We start from the raw sequence: 24,424 nt of genomic DNA, 5'->3' as shown, positions 1-24,424 counted from the left end.
AAACGGACGAACTACATCTCCTCGCCCGCACAAACAAGGACTTTTCAAACTCTGCTGCCATGTGCTTCACAGAAACCTGGCTGAGTGAAGCCATTCCGGCATGTTTCATCTGCCGGGCTTTCAGCTGTTCAGAGCAGATCGCATCGTGGAGTTAATGGGGAAAAGGAGAGGCGGTGGAACATGTTTTACATCAATGAAAGTTGGTGTACAGATGTAACAACGTTAAAGAGGATGTGCTGTCCTAATTTGGAAGCGCTCTTTATTAACTGTAAGTCTTTCTACTCACTGCAGGGGTTATCCTCATTTATTCTGGTGAGTGTGTATAGCGTGCCAAACGCATGTTTGAACACAGCGCTGCAAAAGTTGACTGATCAAATCACAGACACAGAACAACAATACCCGGACTCATTTATTATTATTCTTGGGGATTTTAACAAAGCAAACCTCACACGTGAACTGCCCAAATACAAACAGCACATTACATGCCCAATGACCCTGCATCAGTGTGGAGTGGCATGAAACAACTTACGAATTACAGGACTCCTACCCCCAACCCTGTGGTGGACCAACAACTGGCTGACTACCTGAATGTGTTCTACTGTAGATTTGAAAGGCCCAATCTCACACCCCACACCCACTGTGACACAGCGCCCAAAGTCTCATCCCAAAACAGTTCAGCAAACTCACCTGCTAATTCCTTACACACATGAGGAGATATTGGAGTCTTTTAAATCATCAAACCTGAACATTCATTTAGACCTGATTCCAGATGGCAGTTGCCAATTTGCTGCTATTGCTGACCAATCGGCGACCATTTGAATATTCCATTCTGCATCAACATTGCGAGAAGTAATTGTGGCTGATCTAACATTTCATCTGCATGGAGTGGATGGGACACCACTTTCTGAGTATGTGGAGGGGACATGGGGGAATTATTTACAGAGGATGGCACAACATGGCACATATGGTGACCACATAACTCTTCAAAGAGCCTCCCAGATATTCAATGTTCAATTTGTTGTTGTGTCAACTCTTGGTTTGGATGCAACCTCTGTTATCTCACCATCTGGTTGTTATTGCGAAAGCTTGCCTCTTTTGGTTCTTGGACATTTTGCTGAGGGACACAGGGAACATTATGTAAGTTTAAATGCACCAATTTTTCCTTATATTCAGGCAATTCAGGAGGCAGAGAGGCATAGACTGTAGGAGGCATCCTACTGGAGTTGACCCCTAACCTGGCCCTCTGGCTGACCCTGAACCTAGCATTCTGGCTGATCCTGAAATTTACCTTCTGGCTAACCCTGAACCTGGCCCTGTGGCTGACCCTGAACCTGGACTTCTGGTTGACATTGAACCTGGCCCTCTGGCTCACCCCGAACCTGGGCCTCTGGCTAACCCTGAAGTTCAGTCTATGGCTAACCCTTTGGTTGATATGGTAGTGAATCCTGACAATGAGCATGGAGCTCAATACCTACCATCAGAAACCTTATCAAAAATTAGACATTTGAGTTATCTCTCAATCTAGATATCTCAGTGCTGGGGACATTCAACAGAGTCTCATTCTTCTTCCGTGAACTATCTAGACCATAGCATCCCAACCTGTACATAAGAGAGGCACTTGCAGAGAGTTTGGAACTGGACTAAGCGAATGACTGTTTCATTAGTGTTATGAAGCTATACAAGGCTGCTGGACGCAGCAGTGGTCTCAGCACACATATAAAAGAGTTATTTGGTAAGGACAAACGATGGATGAGAGCCTGGATTCTGCTCAGTCACATAGCTTTCGGACAGTACAAAGTTAAGGACATCTACTGGAAGATGTAATGACCTTTTTTTTTTGGTGGTGTTTTTTTTTTCAGTCAGCAGATAATTTCATTTTGATTCTCTTGAGTTCTTTTTTATATTTGTAAATGAGTGGAAGTTACTTTTCATTTGAGATTGAACTTTACCTTCAGCACGTTAGTTACAGTACAGTATCGGAGAGTTTAGTTTTTAAAATCATTAAAAATGTAATGTCGCTGGTGCTGGCAATGAAGAGGATGATGACGAAGTGTAGAGAACCCAAGTGCAGTTTATTTACAAATGTAATAACCAGTAACCCTAACTACAAACGTGAAACATAAAACATAAACTTGACTATGACTTGACTATAAACATACACATTCACATTCAATACTTGACAACTACACAATGGAAAACATGAGGCTTAAATACATGGACATGGGGGAACATAAACCAATGAACAAACAGAACTGATAACAAGATAATTAAACAATAAACCAATGAAAACATGACACATTAACATGGAGGGAAAACATGAAATCACATGACAAGGGAACAGGAACTAAACTTTTAAAAATAAAAGACATGAATCAACAAAATACACATGACAATAAAGCTATACAAACAAAGTTATATGTGTAGGTCATGTTATGCTATATTGTATAGTTTAGAATTTTGCATTAAGAGGTTGAAAGTTGAGCACAAGGGATAATAGTGCCAGTTTGGTTCAATAAGTTATTTAAATACACTTGATTAAAGATTATATTTTTCATGGAAAGAATTTTTTTTAATTTATTTATTTTATTTTTTTTTTGAGAACACAGCATATTCAAAGAGGCATAGATTTCATATTATACAACATAAGAGTAATTGTCTGTGTTTGCAAACATGTGTGCTCCCACTTCATTTGGTACTCAAAAGACTAAGGAGTAGAAGGCAGGGCTGGATATAAGTCTACAAACAAATAAACGTTCTTAATTCCGAGAGAGAGAGAGAGAGAGAGAGAGAGAGAGAGAGAGAGAGAGAGAGAGAGAGTTTTGTGTGTTTTGTGTGTTTTCTAAGAGTTAGGACTAAGATTCATGGGTCAGGATTGGTCATGTTTTTGAGCAGCTATTTGAAAGAAGCAACAATAAGGGTGTGTTATGGAAGTCTGACACAATAAATAAAACTTAAACACACAGTGATATAAGTATATTATTACATTATCGGCTCCAATTATTACAATTTGTATTATTTTTTATTAACCCAGCCAATAATGTAATAGCCAGCCAATAATGTAAGAACTTATACATTATGGGCAAAAAGTTATTACGTTATTGGTTCAGAAATTGTATTACATTATTGGTAAGTTATTACATTATTGACTTTTATTACATTAAGAATGGAAAATGTGTTAAGTTATTGGCAGTTATTACATTAACGGTAGTTATTACATTATTGGCTGCTACACTTGCTGACCTAAGCAGATTCAGAACATTTATAAATGGAACTGGCATATTCACTGCTTCTTTCACAAAATAATTTCTATGTAATTAAATTCCAATTCAATTCCAGTGCTTCCTTTTTTCATATTCCATCTTCTAGTCTTTTACAATGTATTTTAAACATGCATAATTACAGGAAGGTGTGTCAGAGACAAATAGATAATGTATAAATCTATGACAACATCAAAAAAGCTGTGGTTTTAGACACAAAAGACAATGACTTTTCCTAACTTTTAAAGCATTGGTTCATAACCACTGAGCTATTCAAACCCACTGCCTTCCACACTGCAGCCCATACACTACCCACCGAGCTACTCAAACCCACTGCCTTCCACACTGCTGCCCATACTCTACCCACTGAGCTACTCAAACCCACTGCCTTCCACACTGCAGCCCAGCATTCTAACCACTAACCATCAGAAATCTAACTGCATATGGATACTTGAATTTGTATGTTAAATAACTAATTATAAGTCACTTTGGAAAAAAAAGACAAAATGTGAATAATATTGAAACTATTATAACGATGCCTGTGCAGCAGGGTATGTGATTAATTAACATAAACCTGTTTTTGTGTAGCTTTGTTTGTTTACTTTGTTCTATGTTGGGTTTTTTCAGGCAGTGTAATTCATACTTTGTTATTAAACCTGAATTCCTGCAGCTTGCTGGAGAGTGTAACATTCACATAAACATTATAACATATAAAGGCTGTAAATATAAAGTAAGAAAACAAAGACACAGAGCTCTTAACTTCAGATACGTTTATTCAGATTTTAACAGTCCCGCAACCCAAAGATATAGAGAAGACCAGTGGCATGCCATCTATATATGCAACATTGCATTTCATGCCCTATAAAGTCACATAAAAAAAATAAAAAAAAATAAACAGTAATATCATAATATTAATACTAGCATTATTTTTAACATCATATAACTACATGATTAAATTTGTGTCAGCCTCGATGTAAGAAATTGTATTATCCATGTCCTTTCTGTTCACCATACGCAATGCCCTGAATTGCATACCGTTGCCTGGGCAACGCAATGCAGGGTGTGCTGACTTCCCTACAAGCCTCGCTTTGGAAAAGGTAGTGAAGGCATGCAACTACAAAATTAATCTGCTGTGTTCATGAAACTTCACTGTGAAGGCATGCAACTGCAGAAATTAATCTATCATGTTCATGATACTTTACTGTGAAGTCATGCAAATGCAGAAATTAATCTCCCGTCTCCATTATACTTTACTGCCACCTTGTCTAATCTAAAATAGTGGAAAAAAAAAGGATGCATTTTAAGTTGAGTAGGATAAAGGTGTCTGCTAAATGTCTCTGCAATAGTAAAAATGGTGTAGATTTATACACACACACACACACAATCTGTAGATTTATTTTTTTGTTTACATCCTGTAAAAGTAGTTGCCTTGCTAAATAAGTCATGGCATGCCACTAGAGAAGACAGACCTGTTTTGTTGAAAAATATTTAGTTCCATCTGGTCATTTTATCACTAGGGCTATGCTGATACCTGAACTCACGAGGGCCTAGAACAAAATGCATTGGTAGTCTTGGAGTCCCATTCATCCATTTCTTAATTTCAAAACAATGACCTTCTCTCACCTTTACAATGAAGACTCCTCATCAACAGCAATCTATTTCATAAAATTTCAAAGTTTTTTAATTCAGAGTATTCACTTATTTTATTCACAATTTGTTTTCCAGTTATATTTTTAGTCTTCTCACCAATTCTCCACACTGTTCAGGATACCCACATGCTCAGTGGGCATCCTCCAATCCCACTGACCAGGTGTAATGACCCTGTCACCCTGAGCTCCTCATTGAGTGTCTGACCAGCAAAGCGATGAGGAGAAGGGGGTGGACACTCTGACTTTTCCTCCCTGCCCACACTGCTTCTTACTAGCGAAGAACAGATTACTTCTTCACATAGCCTGGATTGGAATGTCTACTGCATAACTCACTCTGCACACCACACAGCAGCAGTACTGTTGCCAGGTGAGCCACTCTGAGATCACTCTTATCTGAGACTTTTAAATCACTCCATTAATTGTAAAGGTGAGAGAATGACAGATATTCTTGTTTTGAAACCAACACACTCAAATTAATGGATTTATTTATTTCTTGAAGGCAGTATTGAGTTCAGGTAGGGCATAGCTGGGTTTGCTTTTCAATCTGTCTTCAGGAACTTGAACACGGTCATCACCGTGTATGTCGCATACAGCAAAGGTTCCTGTTCGCTGGAGATTTCAAACTTGAGGCTCGGCTGCTCATCACACATGTTCAAACCACAGTCAGATAGCAGCTCCCGAACCAAGCACAGGCTCTCCTTGGAATACTGAGCCGTCCAGTCAGGGTTTATCATAATCATGCTCCCGTCTGCCTGATGCAGGACTATGTCCATCTTGAGAGGAATTGTAAAACACGATTCTTAAAGTAACAGCCAATGTGGTCTACATTTTATTTAATAATTTGGATTCATCCCCACACTAATGCATGTATCTGATTTACTGTCTGTACCACATACCTGTTTATGGAAGTGCTGTCCAATTCTGGTCCTGGAGGGCCAGTGTCCCTCCTGTCTTTTGTTCTACATGTACCCTAAATTACTTAAGTGGACAAATTATTGGTTCAGTTAAGTAATTTGGGGCACAGTTGTAACAAACACCAGGAGGGACACCGACCCTCTCGGACCAGAATTGGACAACCCTGGTTTATACGAAGGGGACAAAAAATACAATTTTACAGTTCTCCCCTGGCACTCACCAGATCAATCTGCTGTCTGTAGGCCTCTATGTCAAGTCCGGAGATCAGACTCAGAGCTCTGTCACTCAGCTCTGCAACATAAAGAGGTGAGAGTGCCTTACATTTATGGGGTAAAAAAAATCTTTTTTTTTTTTTTTTTTTATTTGGGTGAATGTTTTTTAGCAAACAAATCGGGTAAAATTATTTAATGAAGAAATCCGGTAGATATTTTTTTATATACAGTGCCTTGCAAAAGTATTCAGACCTTTCCTATGGTGTCCCATTTTGTGAAATGTCCACAGTCCAGCGCCCTCCTGGTGGGACCAAAACCTTGCGACCGGGGACCCAGGCGCAGTGGGTGGGGCATCGGCACAAGCCCTTCCACCATGGCCGCCCCTATGGACCACTGACTTCTCCTTGTCCCAGGACCTTGGGATGGAACTGGGGGATTTTAAGGGGGGAGGTGGCCTGTGGAGGACAAGGCTGTACATTGGAGGGGAGGGATGTGGCAGGGTGAGTGAGGCCCTGCCTATCAGTTTTGGTTTAGATCAGCAGGGACAGGGTTAAATCCCCTGCCATGCCTACAGATTGGTTTCTGGTGGCCGGGATTGAGCTCATTGCTACAATCAGTCCCAGCCACTGACATAAAAGGAGGCCTCAGCCTCCCATTAGGGGAAGAGTTCCAGAAGGAGAGGAAGGTTTTGGATTTGCTGTTTGTTTGAAGCACCTTGGTGGCATTACCGTTTATTTGTAAGTTTGCTTTGTCTATTATTTCTGTTAAAAACCCTTTTGTTTGGCCCTTGTGCCAATTTATTTTGTATTTGTTGTGTAATAAAAGCTTTATTTTGAACTCTTCACACTGTCTCTGAGCCTCAACCTCTGTCATCCTGCCACAATGCATTATTTTGTAATTTCACAAAATGGGACACCATAGGAAAGGTCTGAATACTTTTGCAAGGCACTGTGTATATATATATATATATATATATATATATATATATATATATATATATATATATATATATAAAATTATGCGGCTTAAGGCCAACAGACAATGCCTCCTCTAAACTCTATTCTATAGCCTAAGGGAGAACAGACATATAAAATATATATATATATATATATATATATATATATATTTTTTTTATATGTCTGTTCTCCCTTAGGCTATAGAATAGAGTTTAGAGGAGGCATTGTCTGTTGGCCTTAAGCCGCGTAATTTCTTTGCAGCCTGCGTCTAGACTGAGTGTGGAATCTGCTGCTGCACTCACCACAACAAATATCATCCATTGCTTGTAACACCTCTTGCCGCGTGTAGCTGTAGGGCTTTAGCCCACTTTATAGCGACTGTGCCCACACTAATTACAGCTGCAGTGCCTCTTAAAAAAAAAAAAAATATATATATATATATATATATATATATATATATATATATATTTATTCCCATACATATAAAAAGAAGATGACAACCAAGCATACCTATACATTTGCCTCATTGATACCAACAGGTAAGTATAGCACAGCACCTCTGTCTTTTTAGACACAGACATTGTACTGGCACATAGCTACTTAGCTCTGTGGATCAGCTGATGCTTCGGCATCTTGTGTGCAGTGTCCCGACGCTAAGTACTTGCGCTCCGGTGCTCTTGGTGTCAGTGCTTCGGCGCTCGGTGCTAGCACCTAGGTGCTTGAGGTTCACTGCTCGACGGTTCTGTGCTTGACGCTCGCACCTTCAATCTCAAAGCTCAGTGCTCGACACTTCAGTGCTAGACGAAAAATCTTCAGTGCTCAGCACTAAACGTTCGATGCTTGGTGCTCGACGCTCGATGCATACATTTGGTGCACTGATGCTACATACGCACGCACCTCGACATTCAATGCTCCATGCTTGGTGCATTATTATGTCCTTCCATTGCTGTGTCACTTGCCAGGTGAGGTTGCCTGCGAGTGACCGGCATGATGATTGTGTGGCGTGCCTGGGCCCAGAGCATGCCGCATCCACCTTAGTGGACAGGACATACTGCGCATTCCGTGCTGGGTTCCAAACCCGCACCCTGCACCAGAGGGCAAGGAAGGTGGTTGGTGGTCACTTGCCCTCCTCGGGGTAATCCCACACCCTTTCTACCCCACGGATAAGCAATACAGTTATGTCAGAAGATGAAAGTGAACAGGGAACTAGGAGCCAGTTACAGCTTGTTCACAGTTGTAAAATACAAGTTTAATCAACAGTGGCTAAATAATTCCTATGACTTAAGTTTGACAATGTTAATGAAAATCCATGTTTTGCATGTTTTATCAGGATGCAGGGGAAATGATGGCAGGCAAGACTGCAGTTTTAATAGGGAGCCAGAAGTTTAAACCTGAAAATATATTAAACACAGTGCTTCAAGTGATGATTTTAAGTGACGGTCTAAAAGGTTCCAAAAGTTTAACATTAACTTGGTCACAACAAATATTGGTGCAATGTTTTCTGTGAAAATAAACACTATTTTTAGTTACACTTCTGAATAATGGGCAAAAATCCTAATGAATTCCTACATGTGTAAACCCTAACTCGAACCCTAGTCTGTGATCCAATTCCTAACCCTGACGATAACCCTAACCTTAACCCTAACACATGTGATCAACATCAGAACTCAAGGAAGTGCAGAAAGTATTCAGGTGTTCATCATTATGTTGTTCTGTAGGCATTTGTGCACATTAAAAACTGTGATCTTTCCCACCGGTAGATGCTGTGTTCGCTGCGTTGGTGAAGACGCCAATGCTGTCAGGGCTGACAAGGGATCCTGCATGTCTCAATAAGCAATGCAAGATCACAGAGGTACACCTCAAAAAGGTGTACTGTGCGGCCACAGAGGCGATCAGGCTATCTATCTAATATAGCCAGCCTGCTTACTGTCTATCAGGCGGCGCTCATAAAGGACCTGCCTGAGTACCCATCAGCAGCCCTCAGGGCTGAATTGGGACTGGGCGCTCAGCTGCTATTGAAGCTGGCTCAGCTGAATGCGTGGGCTCAAGGCAGGAGCATCGTGTCCCTCGTGGTGGCCAGGAGGCAGCTCTGGCTCTTACAGGTGAGAGTGCAAGAGCTTGATAAAGCCCCACAGATGGATGCTTCAGTTACACTGGGGCACACATTTGGCCCAGCGGTGGAGGAGAGGCGTAGGATGTGGCCTAACAAGTCCTTTCAACCAAAGTGGCCACAGGAGCAGAAGGCGTGCCCACGGGGTAGAAAGACCTCCACCTCAGGTGCAACAGAGCACGGCAAACCCGTGTTCGTAAGACTGCAACGCGAAGGGTGGCGCCCTAGAGGAGGTGGAAGACCTCGCCCTCATGGCTCTGGCCAGGCCCCTCATGAGCGAGCACAGCCCAAACAGACCTGAGAAACTAGCTGTTGACCCACCCATACACTGTCCCACAACTCCAGTTCTGGCAACATTGCACTGACGACATCTGGGTGCACAAAACTTTACTCACCGGGTACACCCTTCAGTTCCAGTAGTGGTGGTAACTGCAGTGAAGGACTCGGTTCAGTCCTCAGCTCTGAATGTAGAAATACAGGCATTGCTCGAAAAGCATGCCATTCAACTTGTAAACACTGCTCTGACCGACCAGGGGTTCTATTCCAAATACTTCCTAGTGCCCAAGAAGGACAGCGGGCTCCTTCCTATCTGCAAGTACTCAACAAATACCTGCAGGTGTTATTGTTCAAGATGCATACGCATAGGCACATCATCCAGTCTATCTGGCAAGTGACTGGTTTATCCACCATGGACCTGACAGATGCGTACTTTCATGTTCCCATCTGCCCGGCTCACAGGAAGTATCTACGATTCGCATTTCAGAGCAGAGTCTACGAGTTTTGTGTCCTGTCATTCGGCCTGTTTCTAGCTCCTCGAACCTTTTCGAAAAGTATGGATGCCATTTTAGCTCCTTTGCGGGCTCACGGCATCCGACTGCTGAACTATCTGGACGATTGGCTCGTCTGCGTGCAGTCGAAGGAGCAATGGCACAGTACATCCTCTGCTTCGCCATTTGGAGCATCCGTGTTACACTCTATGATGCCCTAGATGGCGGTCATATGGAGTATGATCACGAGATGGTGTTGACTATTCCATCTTAGGACAGGTGACATTGCGAGCATAGACGCTGCGGCATGGCTCCACGTAGATGTATTGCCTGCACAGCTGTGTTATGATGCAAGTCTGTCCTATTGGCGAGAATCCTCCCTCGTGATGGCTTGGGTACACTGTTCCCATACTTGATGGTTATTTTCGAATTGAAAGGGAACGATAGGTTGCGGATGCAACCCCGGTTCCCTGAAAGAGAAAATAACCATCAAGCTGTGAGGTCGCTCTAAAAGCCTTCACGGCCTGAAGGGCAAAAGAGGAAGAGGATCTCTGCACGTTGCATATAGTAAGCTCACCAGGGGGCGGGCTTACACGGCTCATGCTCATGCAGAGGCCTGATGGCAATATCCCATACTTGATGGTTATTTTCTCTTTCAAGGAACCGGGGTTGCACCCGCAACCTAACATTTTTACATGAGGCTAATGTTGTGTAATGCTTGGAAACAATCCTGTCATCCTCACTGCATAGTTCTGCATAGAAGGCAATATCTGTAAGTACGTTTATTATTTACACAGATATCATTGATATTAACATATTATTTCTGAATGAAGACATTATTTTTTACATGTTTTTAAGATGTTTATAATTGATGTTATTTAGCATGTAAGCTGCATCAGATAAGCAGCTAGTTAGCTAGCTAGCTATTTAGTACTAGCTATTCATAGCTACTGCAATACTTACCTTATACTCATCTGTTTTATGTGTAGCTTCATGCCGTTATTTTACTGCATTTAGGCAGAGTCATGTGAATATTACTTACATTGTTGTGAATATGTATGCTTATTTGAGTATGCATTTGTGATTTGTATTTGCAGTTTCACACTTTTATCCAAGTAAAGCCTCTAAAGATACACTATTTGGATGAGTGTTTAGTTGACTGGATAGGAGATACATTCAGCGAGGCCAGTACACTGTGCAAAGTTATTGCATTTTAATGTTTAGGGGTGTGAACAATTTTGAACCTTCAGTTTTTGAAATAACATGCAAATATGTAAGACAAGTATATTTTTGTGAAGTCCAATACTAAATGCTTGAAAATATTAATGTGTTTCATTCATTTATGCAACAAATACTGACCGTACACTTGCATTTATTTTGCTAAAACCCATTCTAGTCTATGAAGGATGTGAATAATACTGTAGGGCACTGTATGTATTATGATGATACTTTCTGTGAAGCGCTTTGAGATGCCATGGCATAAAAGTGCTATAAAATAAATAACTATTTATATAATAATAATTATAAAAAATGAAGGGCTTTTATGAGCACAAGGAACCTACATACCAACCTATTCTGGATCTGTTCATATTAAAATCAGTAATATATATAAAAAGTAATTAATAATTAAGGGAGTGCCATTTATTGACACTATACATTCAGTTTCCTTTCTTTGTTGACGAGGCACTACAGCACTGATTTGACTGTATGACAACTTTGCAGTATAGATCTTGTATACAGTATGAATATATAGTGTCCCAGATTCTGAGGTAATTTGGCAAATAGCAGTAATAGCGTAACATAATTTATCACATGGATCAGAGGAGCTGATAACAAACATTTGAAATTCATGGCTTGCTTTGAGAGAAAACTGATTATCTGAAACAATGTGAACATGGTCGATAGGTGTAAATACTCCTTTAAAAGGAAGGTAATATTGTCAAGCATTAAAAGAGTGCTGTTACCATCCAGGACATGGATGAGGGTCATGACCGGTTCGAAGAGCTTGAGTTTGCAGTTGCCATCGGGAAGGAACCCCAAGTAGTCCAGCAGATCCTGAATGGGTTGCCTCAGCTTCTCATCCACCCTGTCCAGAGACAGCTTCTGAGCATCACCACACAATGCATCGTCCACCTGACAACAGAGACACCACAGAGCACAGGGGAGCTCACATTCAACACCTTTGGCTGGTATCATTATATTCAGGGATTACCTTACTGAAAATAACACAATAGTCACAAGTATTTTAACTGTAGGATACTCCCTCCACTCAGGGAATATAAGAAGGTGAAGGTGTCTTATATAACTGGATACTGGACTGTTAATTATGATCCCCCCACCCTCCACCCAGCCATGGAGCCAGTTGCAATAAAGTCTGTCTTGAAGTCTGACTTAAAGCTGGACTTACACATCTGACTTTGTGTGAAGACTGACTAGGATAAGTCTGGCTGGAGAAATGGTTGCAATATTTAAGACTTAACCTAGTTGGACTTTAAATTAGATTTACACAGACAATTTTGTAGACAGATTTAGAACATTTCATCCATTACATATTTTTTTTATTTTTAGCTTGATCAAGTGGCACATCCAGTAAATGTGCAGGACGCACCCGATAGCCCGGAAATCGTTGGTTTGAATCCAGGCTATGCCATTGACTGCTGTGGCTGAGAGATCCCAGTGGGTGGAGCACAATTGGCTGAGCACTGCCCAGACGGGGAGGGGTCAAGTCTGCTAAGCAGTCAGTCTCGCCCAGTGGCGACATGCGCCCCCACCCCCGCTAACAAATTTTGCAGGGGGGCGGCATGGGATGCTTGCCAGGAGTGGCACGGACCCCCCATCCCCCATCCCCTTCAGCATTCCCGCCTTGGAGGTTAGTCCAGGGCACCATACAAGCTAGAACTGCCACTGGACTTGCCTCATAACAGAGAATCCTGTGAATGGCTGGTTGTAGTCCTGCAATGCAACGTGAAAGCAGGCAGCTTGACAATGCACATTTCAGAGGATGCTTGCACTTGTCTTCATCTCTCCCTAGTCACTGCAGGGGTTACAGCAGTGAAACAATGTCTTATAAGCAACTGGCCATTCCTAATTGAATAGAAAATGGGGGTAAAATAATTGCAGTAAAATAAATGCTAAAAAAAAAGATTTATGCTCCAAGGTAATCTTTTACTAAATTAGTTAAGGGGGAACAAAAAACATTCAACAAAGTTTTTCTTTTTAAATTGCTGTCTAACAATCCACATTGTACTGTACTCTAAAAAAAGAAATAAACATGTTCTTCATTTTAACACTTGTTTTGAAATGACTATTCCAATTTTAAGCCACCTACCCAGGCTTGAAAAGCAAGTATGCTTGAGTATTGTTTCTCAAGCACAGTTTCAACTACTGCAGTCTGACCTGTATTTCAATTCTGACTTGGCAGGCAAGTCTAACTTAATTGTTTATTGCAACCGGCCCCTGGTCCTGTCTGTTTTAAAAACCTCTGGGGTCGACGGACGTGCCGGCGCGTCCTGCTGGATTTTTTCTGCATAACAGCAGAAACAACTTAAAATACTTTTACTTTTGTGTACACTCACAATAACAACAAAATCTTGTGCTTTTGTAAAATAAAGAAAATAAACAGGGTGCGCTTTCAGCCGTCTCTGTCTCCACGACCATCCTTCTGAAACACGTCACAAAAATTCACTGAAACTCAGCGAATACTTATCACACAAACATGAAACATATGTCTAAAGAAAGCTTAAAATGTTAAATGTTTTAAATAAAACAATTCAAATTTAAAACAAATATTCTCCTGCAATGTAATCTGTAAGAAACAAAGCGATGTACAGTTTCTCCAGGCTCAGCTCATTATCGCTAATGTGATCACACCCACCAGCAGAGGGCGCTATTCATACGGTAATGAGCTGAGGCGATCAATGCAAATGGTAAACGCCCCCAGCAATGCCTTAAAAAACATCAAGTTCATCATCAGATTCATTCACTTTCCTGCGCGTTTGGAAGATGGCACTCTACACAGGTGAGGAAGCTCTACAGATGGTCCTGGATAGTGACAAAGAGTTCACATTTTCCTCAGAAGAAGACCGGGAATCCGACGAGGAATGTTTGCATTTTGAAGAGCGTTTTGATCCAGCCGAGGATACAGTTTCAGATGAGTAAGTCATTAAGTTTTACTTACATATTTGTTGACATGCTATTTTATATAAACATGTACATATTTTACTAGCTGGACTATTTCCAGACTTGCCAGCCAGGATTCAGAGTATTGAAATTTGAAATATGTCCTGATTGTTTTAGTTACATTTAAATGTTGTTTCGGCTATATGTATGCTGTATGATATAAATATGATATGTAATATGATATAAAAATAATATGAATGTTTAGATTATATTTTAACTAGTGTTTATGCTGCCTCATTATCATCAACGAAGCTTGTGCTTGCAAATATCTGTTCGGGTGTAAATATGTAAAATCTGCTGTAAATATGCCCATATTAGAAAATCAGCATATTAGAATGATTTCTGAAGGATCATGTGACACTGAAGACTGCAGTAATGATGCTGAAAATTCAGCTTTGATCACAGGAATAAATGGCATTTTACAATATATTCAAATAGAAAACAGTTATTTTAAATTGTAAAAATATTTCACAATATCACTGTTTTTGCTGTATTTTGGATCAAATAAATGCAGCCTTGGTGAGCAGAAGAGACTTCTTTTAAAAACATTAAAAAATCTTACAGATCTATAAACTTTTAAAAGGTAGTGTAGATCTAAAGTTTTTAAGTAAAGTCTTTATGTAAAGAAAATGTATAGTCAGATAATACATTCAATCATTAAGTCTCCTCACATTCATTCTCTCTCAGGGGAGGGGTCTTTGTCTCCTCAGGTGTGAATCACATCAATATTCATGATCATCCACACCTCCTGTGGTTTAGCCTTTCTAACACTAAAAGTGTCTTACAAAAGTTAAATGACTATATTGTTTTGTATGAATGAGTGATCAGGATGGGTTTCACATCATTTTATAGCAAAAAATCTAGGCTACAAGATCCAGTTCTCAAAAGTCTTGTGAACAAATGTTTAGTATGTGTTATATGGCCTTATTTCGGTGACTTTTCAAAAACCACGCATAAACATTATTTTCTCAAAAATACAATCATGTACATACATGTTGTTCACATATTATTGTAGCCCAGTTTGTGCTGAATACAGTGTTATCAGACTTTAGCCATTAATATGTTTTTAAGCAACTGAAAAAAGCACAAATGTCAAGGCATGTCAAAACTTCTCCAGGGCCCAAAACACCCTCAGACCCCAGAGGGTTGGTTGAGGACACTTACAAAGCTGTCCAGCGCAGTTAGGGCCTCTCTGTCCAGCAGCAGTTCTGACAGAAGGGTCCAGAGCTCAGCACGAGCTGGCCGCTCCAGGTCAAACAAATCAGTAAACTCACTCTGGATGTAGCTTTCCACGTCCTTGTTTATGGACATGATATTTTCTAAATTAAGAAAAAACAAAAAGAGGAAATGAGATGGGGAAGCTGATCTGGGCTCCACAAAATGCAATGCTTTCCAAATAAGGTTTTAATTAGCTCTGCATTAACGTTTTTGTTTTGTGGCGATATTTAATCAAGCCATAGGTTTATATTTGTATTATTTAATTGAAAGAAAGAAATCTTGGTAAACTCAAAGAGTCACGATTTTCTTATCTCTGATGTCTCTCCATAATTATCTCTCCATAATTCCCACCACGGTGATTCTCCACACACAAGAAGACCTGAAGGCCAAGCCAGCTTAATTTACCACTTAGGAATTCAAGAGCAAAACCTTAGAAGGAACAGATTACTACCTTGGAACATGAATGAGACCTCATCCTCTGCCAAGAAAAGACAAAAACATAAAATACAACATGAATCCATCCATACATTTAAATTATCAATAGTCACTTTATACTATAGAGTCTAAACCAACAGACACACACAGGATGCAAATTGGGACTGAATCCATACAGTACATACAAATATATTTATAAAATGTGTTGGGAGCTGATTGGCTGATTATTAAATTATTAAAACAACAATCAACAGGAAAAAGTTCCAGTAGCTAACAACCTATACAGTGCCCTCCAGAATTTTTTACACCATTCACAGACTAGAATGGGTCTAAAATAAATTCCAGTATACATTCAGTATTTGTTGCATAAATGAATGAAAACATTAATATTTTCAGACATTCAGTATTGGACTTCACAAACAGAGGTGGGTGTATTGAGTTTGGCTGCGGCGATAAAGGAACAAGAAAAATAATAAAAGGTGGACAACCGAGTTTGATTTAAAATGGTAGTGAAATTGCTAACCACTATATTTTCTCCATTAAAAAAAAAATAAATAAAACTAAACGGAAAAAGAGTCGCTTCCCTTAGCATTCAAGAGCTGCCATTCTTGCAGCGTCTACTTTCCTACTGCACCAGTTGTAGTAAATTATGTTAAAGTCACCATCCATGAGAGAGACACGTACAAGCAGCTGAAATCGTCAAGCAACTGAACTCTGGTTCACTGAGACTGCAACTAGCTCACATACACATAACACGATTTGTATTATTATTTTAAAAAATCATACTAACAGGCCTGCTATTATTAAAAAATCCTTAATCTTTAAAATTCATTAGAACTAAAACATTAATTGGAACTATTTTTCCTAGCGTAGTTATATATGTAATAATAATAAAAAATGTATGTCTATATCTTTATTTCTAAAAACTAGTAACCCATTTTATAAGCGCAATCAGCCAATCCTGGGTCTTACTTCGCCTTGCCGTACGATTATTACAACACAACCTACACCCTGTTGTGGCTTATTGCTTATATACAAGACAGTAGAAGCGTAGGGAGTGTTTGGGAAGGGAGAAGAATTATATTATTGTTATTCATGCATTTAGACTGTTCAATTATTTTTATCTCTAATTTTATCCCCCTAATTTAGTATCCAGTAATTTCTCCTCACGATGGAAGTTTTGCACACACAGTTCAGAAAACTGGAAGGATCAGTGGACATCCTCCTATTACGCAACTAAACCAGCTTTCTGTTTTCACTCAAGATCTTAAGAGTGGATGTCAGCAGGCTGTTAGCCTATGAGGACTGAGGTGTCTGCCCTGCTTTCATTGAACGGCCAGCCAGCAGGGGTCACTGCAGAGTAATAAGAAGCACTTCCCTCAAGCATTCCCTCTCTGTAAATGGGAGGGCCAGGAATTTATGGGACATTAAAATGGCATGAGAAACATGGCTGGAAACGATATTAAACAGGGTTAAAGGAATCTATCAGCTCACTGTAATCACCTGGAGACAGAGGAACTGCTTCTGGTGAACCAAAGTTCAGATCACCAATTTCAAATGTATTTTCAAAGCATCTGCTTATCTGATAGGTGCAGTGTTCATTTAAGAATGACTGAATGTAAGAACATTCAGTGCTTGTCTGTGCATTTAAATCCTGTCTATAGTAATAAGTGACAGGAAGCTTGGCTTGGTCAAAAGCAGAGGCACACAGTTTATGAAGAACACCATTACTGGAGTTCATTAAAGGAAACTGATAAAGAATTCAGACACCATACCTGTAATAAAAGGAGAAGGGTTTCTTTCACTTGGAGGTGAAGCACAACCTACAATTAAAAAAAATAAGAGCATGTTTTAAACATTTTACTGCAATGTGTGTTGTTTACATATCAGGATACAGTACTGCATGCTTTACCCACACTGTGTTCACCAGTTTTGAATTGTAAGAAAAAAAAAAAAATCAAAGTATCCACATGTTATAAAACAGATTGTTAGAATGCTGTATGCTGACTGGTCAATCAAGGTTCTAAGCCACGACAATATCCACAGTATAGTAACAGTTGCAAACTACTTTGTTCAAAGGCAAATCACTAGACATGTGGCACTGTGCCACTTTCAGCAGTGGTGATAAAGAAATAAAAAAAGACAGGACACCAGAGCTTATTTGAAAGCAGTTTTCAAAGTGCTAATTACTGTTTATTTCAAACTTCAAGACGAAACTACCATAAACTGAAGAATCTTTCTCTCTCTCGCTCCCCTTAGCATTCAACAGCTTTCATTCCCACCAGACCCACTTTCCAACCTCAACAGTCAAACTGGAGTTATGGAGAGAAAGCAAACACAGAGCTAAACTCAATACACACACAGACACACAGCTAAACTCACCACACACACACACACACACACACACACACACACACACACACACACACAGCTAAACTCACCACACACAAACAAACACACAGCTAAACTCACCACACACACAAACACACAGCTAAACCCAGTACACACACAGACACACAGCTAAACTCACCACACACACAGATACTCACCACACACACACACACACACACACACACACACACACACACACAGCTAAACTCACCACACACAAACAAACACACAGCTAAACTCACCACACACACAAACACACAGCTAAACTTACCACACACACAAACACACAGCTAAACTCACCACACACACACAGATGAAATGAAAATTTTACGTGATTAATCCATTAGGAACTATTTTCTTTTACAGTAAGTTATCCTTCAAATTTCTTAATCTTCCTTTGTTTATAATATGTTTTATAAAAGCAATAAGGCCCTTGAGGGTAGGTTACTGTGTATATTGCCACTGCTTGGTTAGTTGCAAGCACTCAGCTATGCCTTGTAACATGTACAAAGCAGTGACAACATCCACGGTAACCCATGCTCTCTCACACCTTATTGCTTTAGTAGAAACTGATACTGAAGAAAACAAAAGTGATAACCTACCGGTAAAAAAAATAGCGGAAGAAAGAAAATAACCAAAGAGCAAAGAAGAGTACCAACTGCTAGACTTTCTGATTGAATATTTTAGTAATTCAATAAAGGGCCGTACTCACGAAACTCTCCTTTGGTCGAAATGTTGAGTTCATAGGCTTTACATGCCAGGACAGTGCCCTCTTCAAACACAAACTTCAGATTTCTCTTTCCTTCCACATTTGCCCCCACCTTAAAACAAAACACACATGGACATGGGCAATCTCTCCCATCAGTCTGCAGGGAAGGAGTGAGGGGCTGGGGCAGGCACTGGGAGACAGCATGGCAGTAGCAAAGCTATGAGGTCACCAAGGTTTGGTCCTTGTTTAAAGTTTTAGCTTTAGCATTTTATAGTGGCTTCTTGACAAGTTTTCGTACTTACATAGACCACTGTATCATCAGCATACATCTGGATATTGACTTGTAGAGTGTAATGATTGGCTGCTAACCCTAACCCTGACAATGATGAAGATGATGACATGAATTAAAGAACCCAAATGCAATTTATTAATAAATGTGAAAACCCTAACTACAAACGTGAATGAAAACTAAACATAAACATGAACTTGACAACATAAACTTGGCATAGCATGACGTGACATGACAGGAACAACATACCAAACACGTCGGGACATTAAAAATTACATATCCCCCCCACTAGGGGTGGCTCCCGACGCCCCAAAACATGAACAAACACATAACATGACATAGTTCCAAAGTTCTGTAGGGAGCTGGGGGGGTCTTTTAGGCATAGCCTGGTGAGACAGGGCATGGGGCATGGGACCAGGGCAGAGTCAATGGAAGGTGGGGCCCTGAGAGGCTCGAGGGGTGGAGCTGTGGAAGGTGGGGTTGTGAGAGACTTGAGGGGCGGAACCATGGAAAGCAGAGCCATGACAGACTTGAAGAGCGACACCATGGAACTTGGTGCCCGGAGAGTAGCCGAAGATTCGAAGGACCAGTGTGGAGCCAATGGCAGGGAGGACCAAGGCAGCGCTGGAGGCTCGGAGGAGCAAGGCGGAGCTGGGGGATTGGAAGACTGAGGCAGAGCCGGTGGGGCTGAGGACCAAGGCGGAGCCGTAGGGAAGGAGGTCCCCAGTGGAGCTGATGGATCGGAGGGACGAGGCGCAGCCAGAGGATCAGAGAGTCAAGGAGGAGCCAGGTGACCGACCGACCAAGGAGGAGCCGGAGGGACAAGGGACCCCGACAAAGCCGACAGGCTGAAGGACCGCAGTGGTACAAGGGCGGGAACCATCTCCAGGTCCAACTGCTCAGATATGGCCATGCCATGGCGTGGAACAGACTCAGGCGTGGCTGCGACATGGCATGGAGGAGGCTCAAGCATGGCTGTGATGTGGCATGAAGCAGGCTGAGGCGTTGCTGTGACATGGCATGGAGCATGCTCAGGCGTGGCTGTGACATGGCATGGAGCAGGCTCAGGCGTGGCTGTGACATGGCATGGAGCAGGCTCAGGCGTGGCTGTGACATGGCATGGAGCAGGCTCAGGCGTGGCTGTTACATGGTATGGAGCAGGCTGAGGCGTGGCTGTGACATGGTATGGAGCAGACTGGGGCATTGCTCTGACATGGCATGGAGCAGGCTGAGGCGTTGCTGTAACAAAAGATGGCGCTAGCTCAGCGACCATGATGAGGAACTCTGGCTTGTCAGCCATGACGTGAAACTTTGGCTTGGCAGTCATGACGTGAAACTCTGGCCTGGCGGCCATGTCATGGAAATCTGGCTCGGCGGCCATGATATGAAACTCTGGCTCGGCGGCCATGATTTGGGATGCTGGCTCGTCGTCCGCCTCCCCCACAGTGAATGGTGAACCACTCATTAGAAGGGCAAGGTCAATATACCGAGTCAGGCTGTAGGTGCTCTGACCGTCAGGCATCAGGGAGGAAGCTGATTCACTCAGACCTGCCTGGAAAATGTCTTTGAGGGCTACTTCATTAAAGTCCACCTGGCAGGCCAGAGCGCAGAAGTCCTCCACATAGTCCTCCAGGGCACGATTCCCCTGACGTAGGCGCAGGAGCTAAATTGCTGGGTTCATTATTCGGTCAAGTATTCTGTAACGATTGGCTGCTGGCGCTGACAATGATGAAGACGATGAATTGAAGAACCCAAGAGCAATATATTAATAAACGTGAAAACCCTAATTACAAACGTAAATGAAAATTAACATAAACATGAACTTGACTTAACATAAACTTGGCATAGCATGACCTGACATGACATGAACAACATACCAAACACATATATTAAATATTACATAGAGGTAGATCATTAATATAAAAGATCCTAATATAGATCCCTGTGGGAACCCCAATGTACCGTTCCTCAATGTTGATTGACTATTGCTGACTCTTAAAACTTTGTTTTCTATCTGACAACTAATATTCCATCCATTTCAGTGCCTTACCAGAAAGGTTACATTTAGACAACTTAGAGAGTAAAACAGAATGATTGACTGTGTCAGACGCTTTCTTCAGATCAAGAAATACAGCTCCAACAACTCTACCTTTATCAAGCACAGATTAATTCCTTTCTAGAAAATAACAATTAGGTGTTTCTGTGGAGAATTTTGCTCTACATCCAAACTACATAGGGTGTAAAAAAGAACATCTGGTGTCCAGATGTATTGATCTGTTCTACTACCTTCTTCTCTACTACATTTGAGATGACTGGATGTAGACTAATTGGTCTGTAATTACTGATCTCTTCACAGTCACCAGACAAGCACTAGGGAATATCCCGTTTTATAGATAAATTACACAGATGAGTTACAGGACTACTCAATATACCTCTCTGTTCCTTTAGAAAAGCAGTATCTAAACCATAAACATCCTTTGATTTTTTTAGAGAACCTAGACGTTCATATAGTTTTATTTCTGAGATTTTCAAAAAGGATTTCTACCATTAACTGGGGAAACATCCAAATTTCTTGTATCAAAGATCCGGCACTGAATTTATAAAAAATGTATTAATTGCATTTATAAACAGGCTGGATGCATGGACAATTTGAAGTGGAAAAGAAGATCATTTGATCTGAACTTATTGTATGGAAAGGCAGTCCTACACTGCTGTAAATTAGAGTGGCGTACTGAAGTAAAACATAAAATGCAAGCAAGAAATATATTTAAAGGGTTAGGGGTGACAGTGAAGGCAAATAAATAAACTCCAGAGCCCATATACTGTAAAGTATGACATGGTCTCTTTGTAATGGCCCACTGGCCTTACAGGAGTGACTTTTTATATTTTTTATTTTGCTGTGCAACCTCAGAGTACAGTGTAGAAACAAGCATATCCATGACAATAAAAATCAGCTTCTTTATTCCTTCTTGCATTCTATAAACTCCTGAGCAACAAAACAAAATGAACTACTGATCAAAAATAGGCACAAAGGTAAAAAGGTGTGTAAAAAACTTCAAATGACAAAATGTTAGGCTGAGCCCTATGTGCTTGTCAATGTTTGGACCTTGAGTAAATGATCACTCTAGCTACGGCCATGGGAGACAGTGTGACTCTACAGTTAAGTGCTGAGTGACTGGGAAGCAGAAAGAAAGGTAAAAATGACGTAAACTGATAGACAATGAGAGCCAATACCTTAGTTAATTTTGTCAGGGACAACTTTAATGATGAGTCCTTAATTAGCTTCATTCTGTTCCGAGTTCGGACAGCCTCAACGACCACACACACCCTGCTAGCGTTTCTCAGTTGTTTCATCTTCCAGTGATTCATGTTGAACTTGCTACAGTGACACAATACAGATCATTAGAAAGCATTTACTTGCTTTTCAAATTTGAATACAATTTGTTTTCCTTGATTTTGTTTATTTGAATTAAAATAATGGCAATTATTTTACCCCCATTTTCTTCCAATTTGTAACATCTAAATGCTTTTAAAACTTTGTCTCAGTACTGCTGCAACTCATGTAATGACTCAGAAAGACAAAATTATTGTTCAGCTAATGTTCCCTCTGGATAGTAGCAGTGTGGAGTTAAGGCTCCGGACTCCTGTCCGGAGGGTTGTGGGTTCAATCCCAGGTGGGGAACACTGCTGCCGTACACTTGAGCAAGGTACTTTACCTAGATTGCTCCAGTAAAAACCCAACTGTATAAATGGGTAATTGTATGTAAGAATAAAGTGATATCTTCTAATAATTGTAAGTCACTCTGGATAAGGGTGTCTGCTAACAAATAAATAATAATAATATTCCCAACCGCAGCTATCAGTGGAATAGCCCTGGATTTGAAATCAGTGATCTCCAGGTTATAGGGCACATCCTTGCGAGCACTTTTACTGGATGTGCCTTATAGATTGACTGGATTGATTCAACATGAATTTTCTTTATCATTTGTTCCTCTTATCAAATGTGTGAAACTACTAAATGTAAAATAAAACATCCGACCTGAACTTCAGTTCCCACAGGGGAGGGCACAGAAAGCACCTCTTTTACCAAGGGTCATGTGATGCTATATGCTGTACTATTCCTATCACCTGTTTTCTAGCTTTTTCAACAGGCTGTCTGGGCAGATCTCCACTTTCTCCAAGTGTGTGGACTCCACAGACTTAGTCTGGGTGTGGCTAGCTTCAGCCCCAGCATCCAAAACAGGGATCTTCAAATCAGCGTTCACAGCCACAGCAATACATGAAGACAGCTCGCCAGTTCCCACTGGACTGACTTTCTGAACTGCAAGTAGAAGACAACAGAGAGAAAGAGAAACTTTCTTTTATATATAAATGGAATTGCCAATTATTTTCCACCCATTTTTCTCTCAATTTGGAATCTACAGTTATTTCTGAAGACCCTGTTTCACTGTTGCAACCCAGGCTTCAGGAGAGGTGAAAGTGTACTCAAGGGTCCTGAGAAACCTGCGCTATCAGGACGCCCATTTTCATTCACTCTGCAAACCGACAGTGACCAGACCTGTAGCATCCAAGGAAACACAGATCTGATTGCAATGTAACCAGTTCTCAGGCACCTGGCCACTAAAGAAGTCGCTGGTGCACATAGCCTGGGATCGAACCAGCAATCTCCCAGCTATAGGCTATGGGGTGCATCCTGCACTTCCAGTGAAGTGGCTTATGTGCCACTCGGTAGCCCCCCATGCCAGTCTTTTAAAATCTAATTTGACATTGGAACATACCAGCCTATTCATAATTGTTCAGTGCTTTTGTGACAACCTGTTGTGAAAGGCGCTATAGAACAAAAGATGAAGATTACCTGTAATATGGTTTCTTCATAGTTCACACACAGAGTGAACTCCCAGTCTCCATGTTGCTTGGGTCAGGAGAGAAAGAAATTGATCTCTTTCTCAGAGATCCTAGATATAATCCATTTTGGCACCAAGTAGTGACTCTCCTCCATAAAAATCCCCCTCTTCTCAGTATCATTGTCCAAATTTCTCCTGTATATGTTTGGGTACGTACTTGAGTATAACACTCTATAAGAGGCTGTGTGGTCCAGTGGTTAAAGAAAAGGGCTTGTAACTAGAAAGTCCTTAGATCAAATCCTGCCACTGCCTCATTGTGTGAGCAAGTCACTTAACCTCCTTTTGTTCAATCTTTCAGGTGAGATGTAATTGTAAGTGACTCTGCAGCTGACGCATAGTTTACACACCCTAGTCTCTGTAAGTCACCTTGGATAGAGCTAAATAAACAACTAATAATACATATTCTTTTTATATTATTTTTAAACAGTACAGG

General features: G+C 40.9%; 1 protein-coding gene across 1 annotated transcript in view; it reads right to left on the bottom strand.

The window, feature by feature from the left end:
• Positions 1-4,012: 4,012 nt before the first annotated feature.
• LOC127433373 (uncharacterized) overlaps positions 4,013-24,424 on the bottom strand; it is a 24,234-nt gene continuing 3,822 nt past the window's right edge. The window contains exons 4-12 of the mRNA XM_051685229.1: positions 23,216-23,408; positions 22,322-22,466; positions 18,802-18,910; positions 17,474-17,521; positions 15,715-15,741; positions 15,210-15,364; positions 11,831-11,999; positions 6,042-6,112; positions 4,013-5,679 (exon numbers count right to left, since the gene is read on the bottom strand). Of these exons, the coding sequence (XP_051541189.1) occupies positions 5,446-5,679; positions 6,042-6,112; positions 11,831-11,999; positions 15,210-15,364; positions 15,715-15,741; positions 17,474-17,521; positions 18,802-18,910; positions 22,322-22,466; positions 23,216-23,408 (1,151 nt within the window). The 3' untranslated portion in view covers positions 4,013-5,445. The remainder of the gene's footprint in view (positions 5,680-6,041; positions 6,113-11,830; positions 12,000-15,209; positions 15,365-15,714; positions 15,742-17,473; positions 17,522-18,801; positions 18,911-22,321; positions 22,467-23,215; positions 23,409-24,424) is intronic.

The sequence above is a fragment of the Myxocyprinus asiaticus genome, chromosome 43 (genome assembly GCF_019703515.2).
Source record: "Myxocyprinus asiaticus isolate MX2 ecotype Aquarium Trade chromosome 43, UBuf_Myxa_2, whole genome shotgun sequence".
Taxonomy (NCBI): Eukaryota; Metazoa; Chordata; class Actinopteri; order Cypriniformes; family Catostomidae; genus Myxocyprinus; species Myxocyprinus asiaticus.
This window is presented reverse-complemented; position numbering and strand designations above follow the sequence as displayed.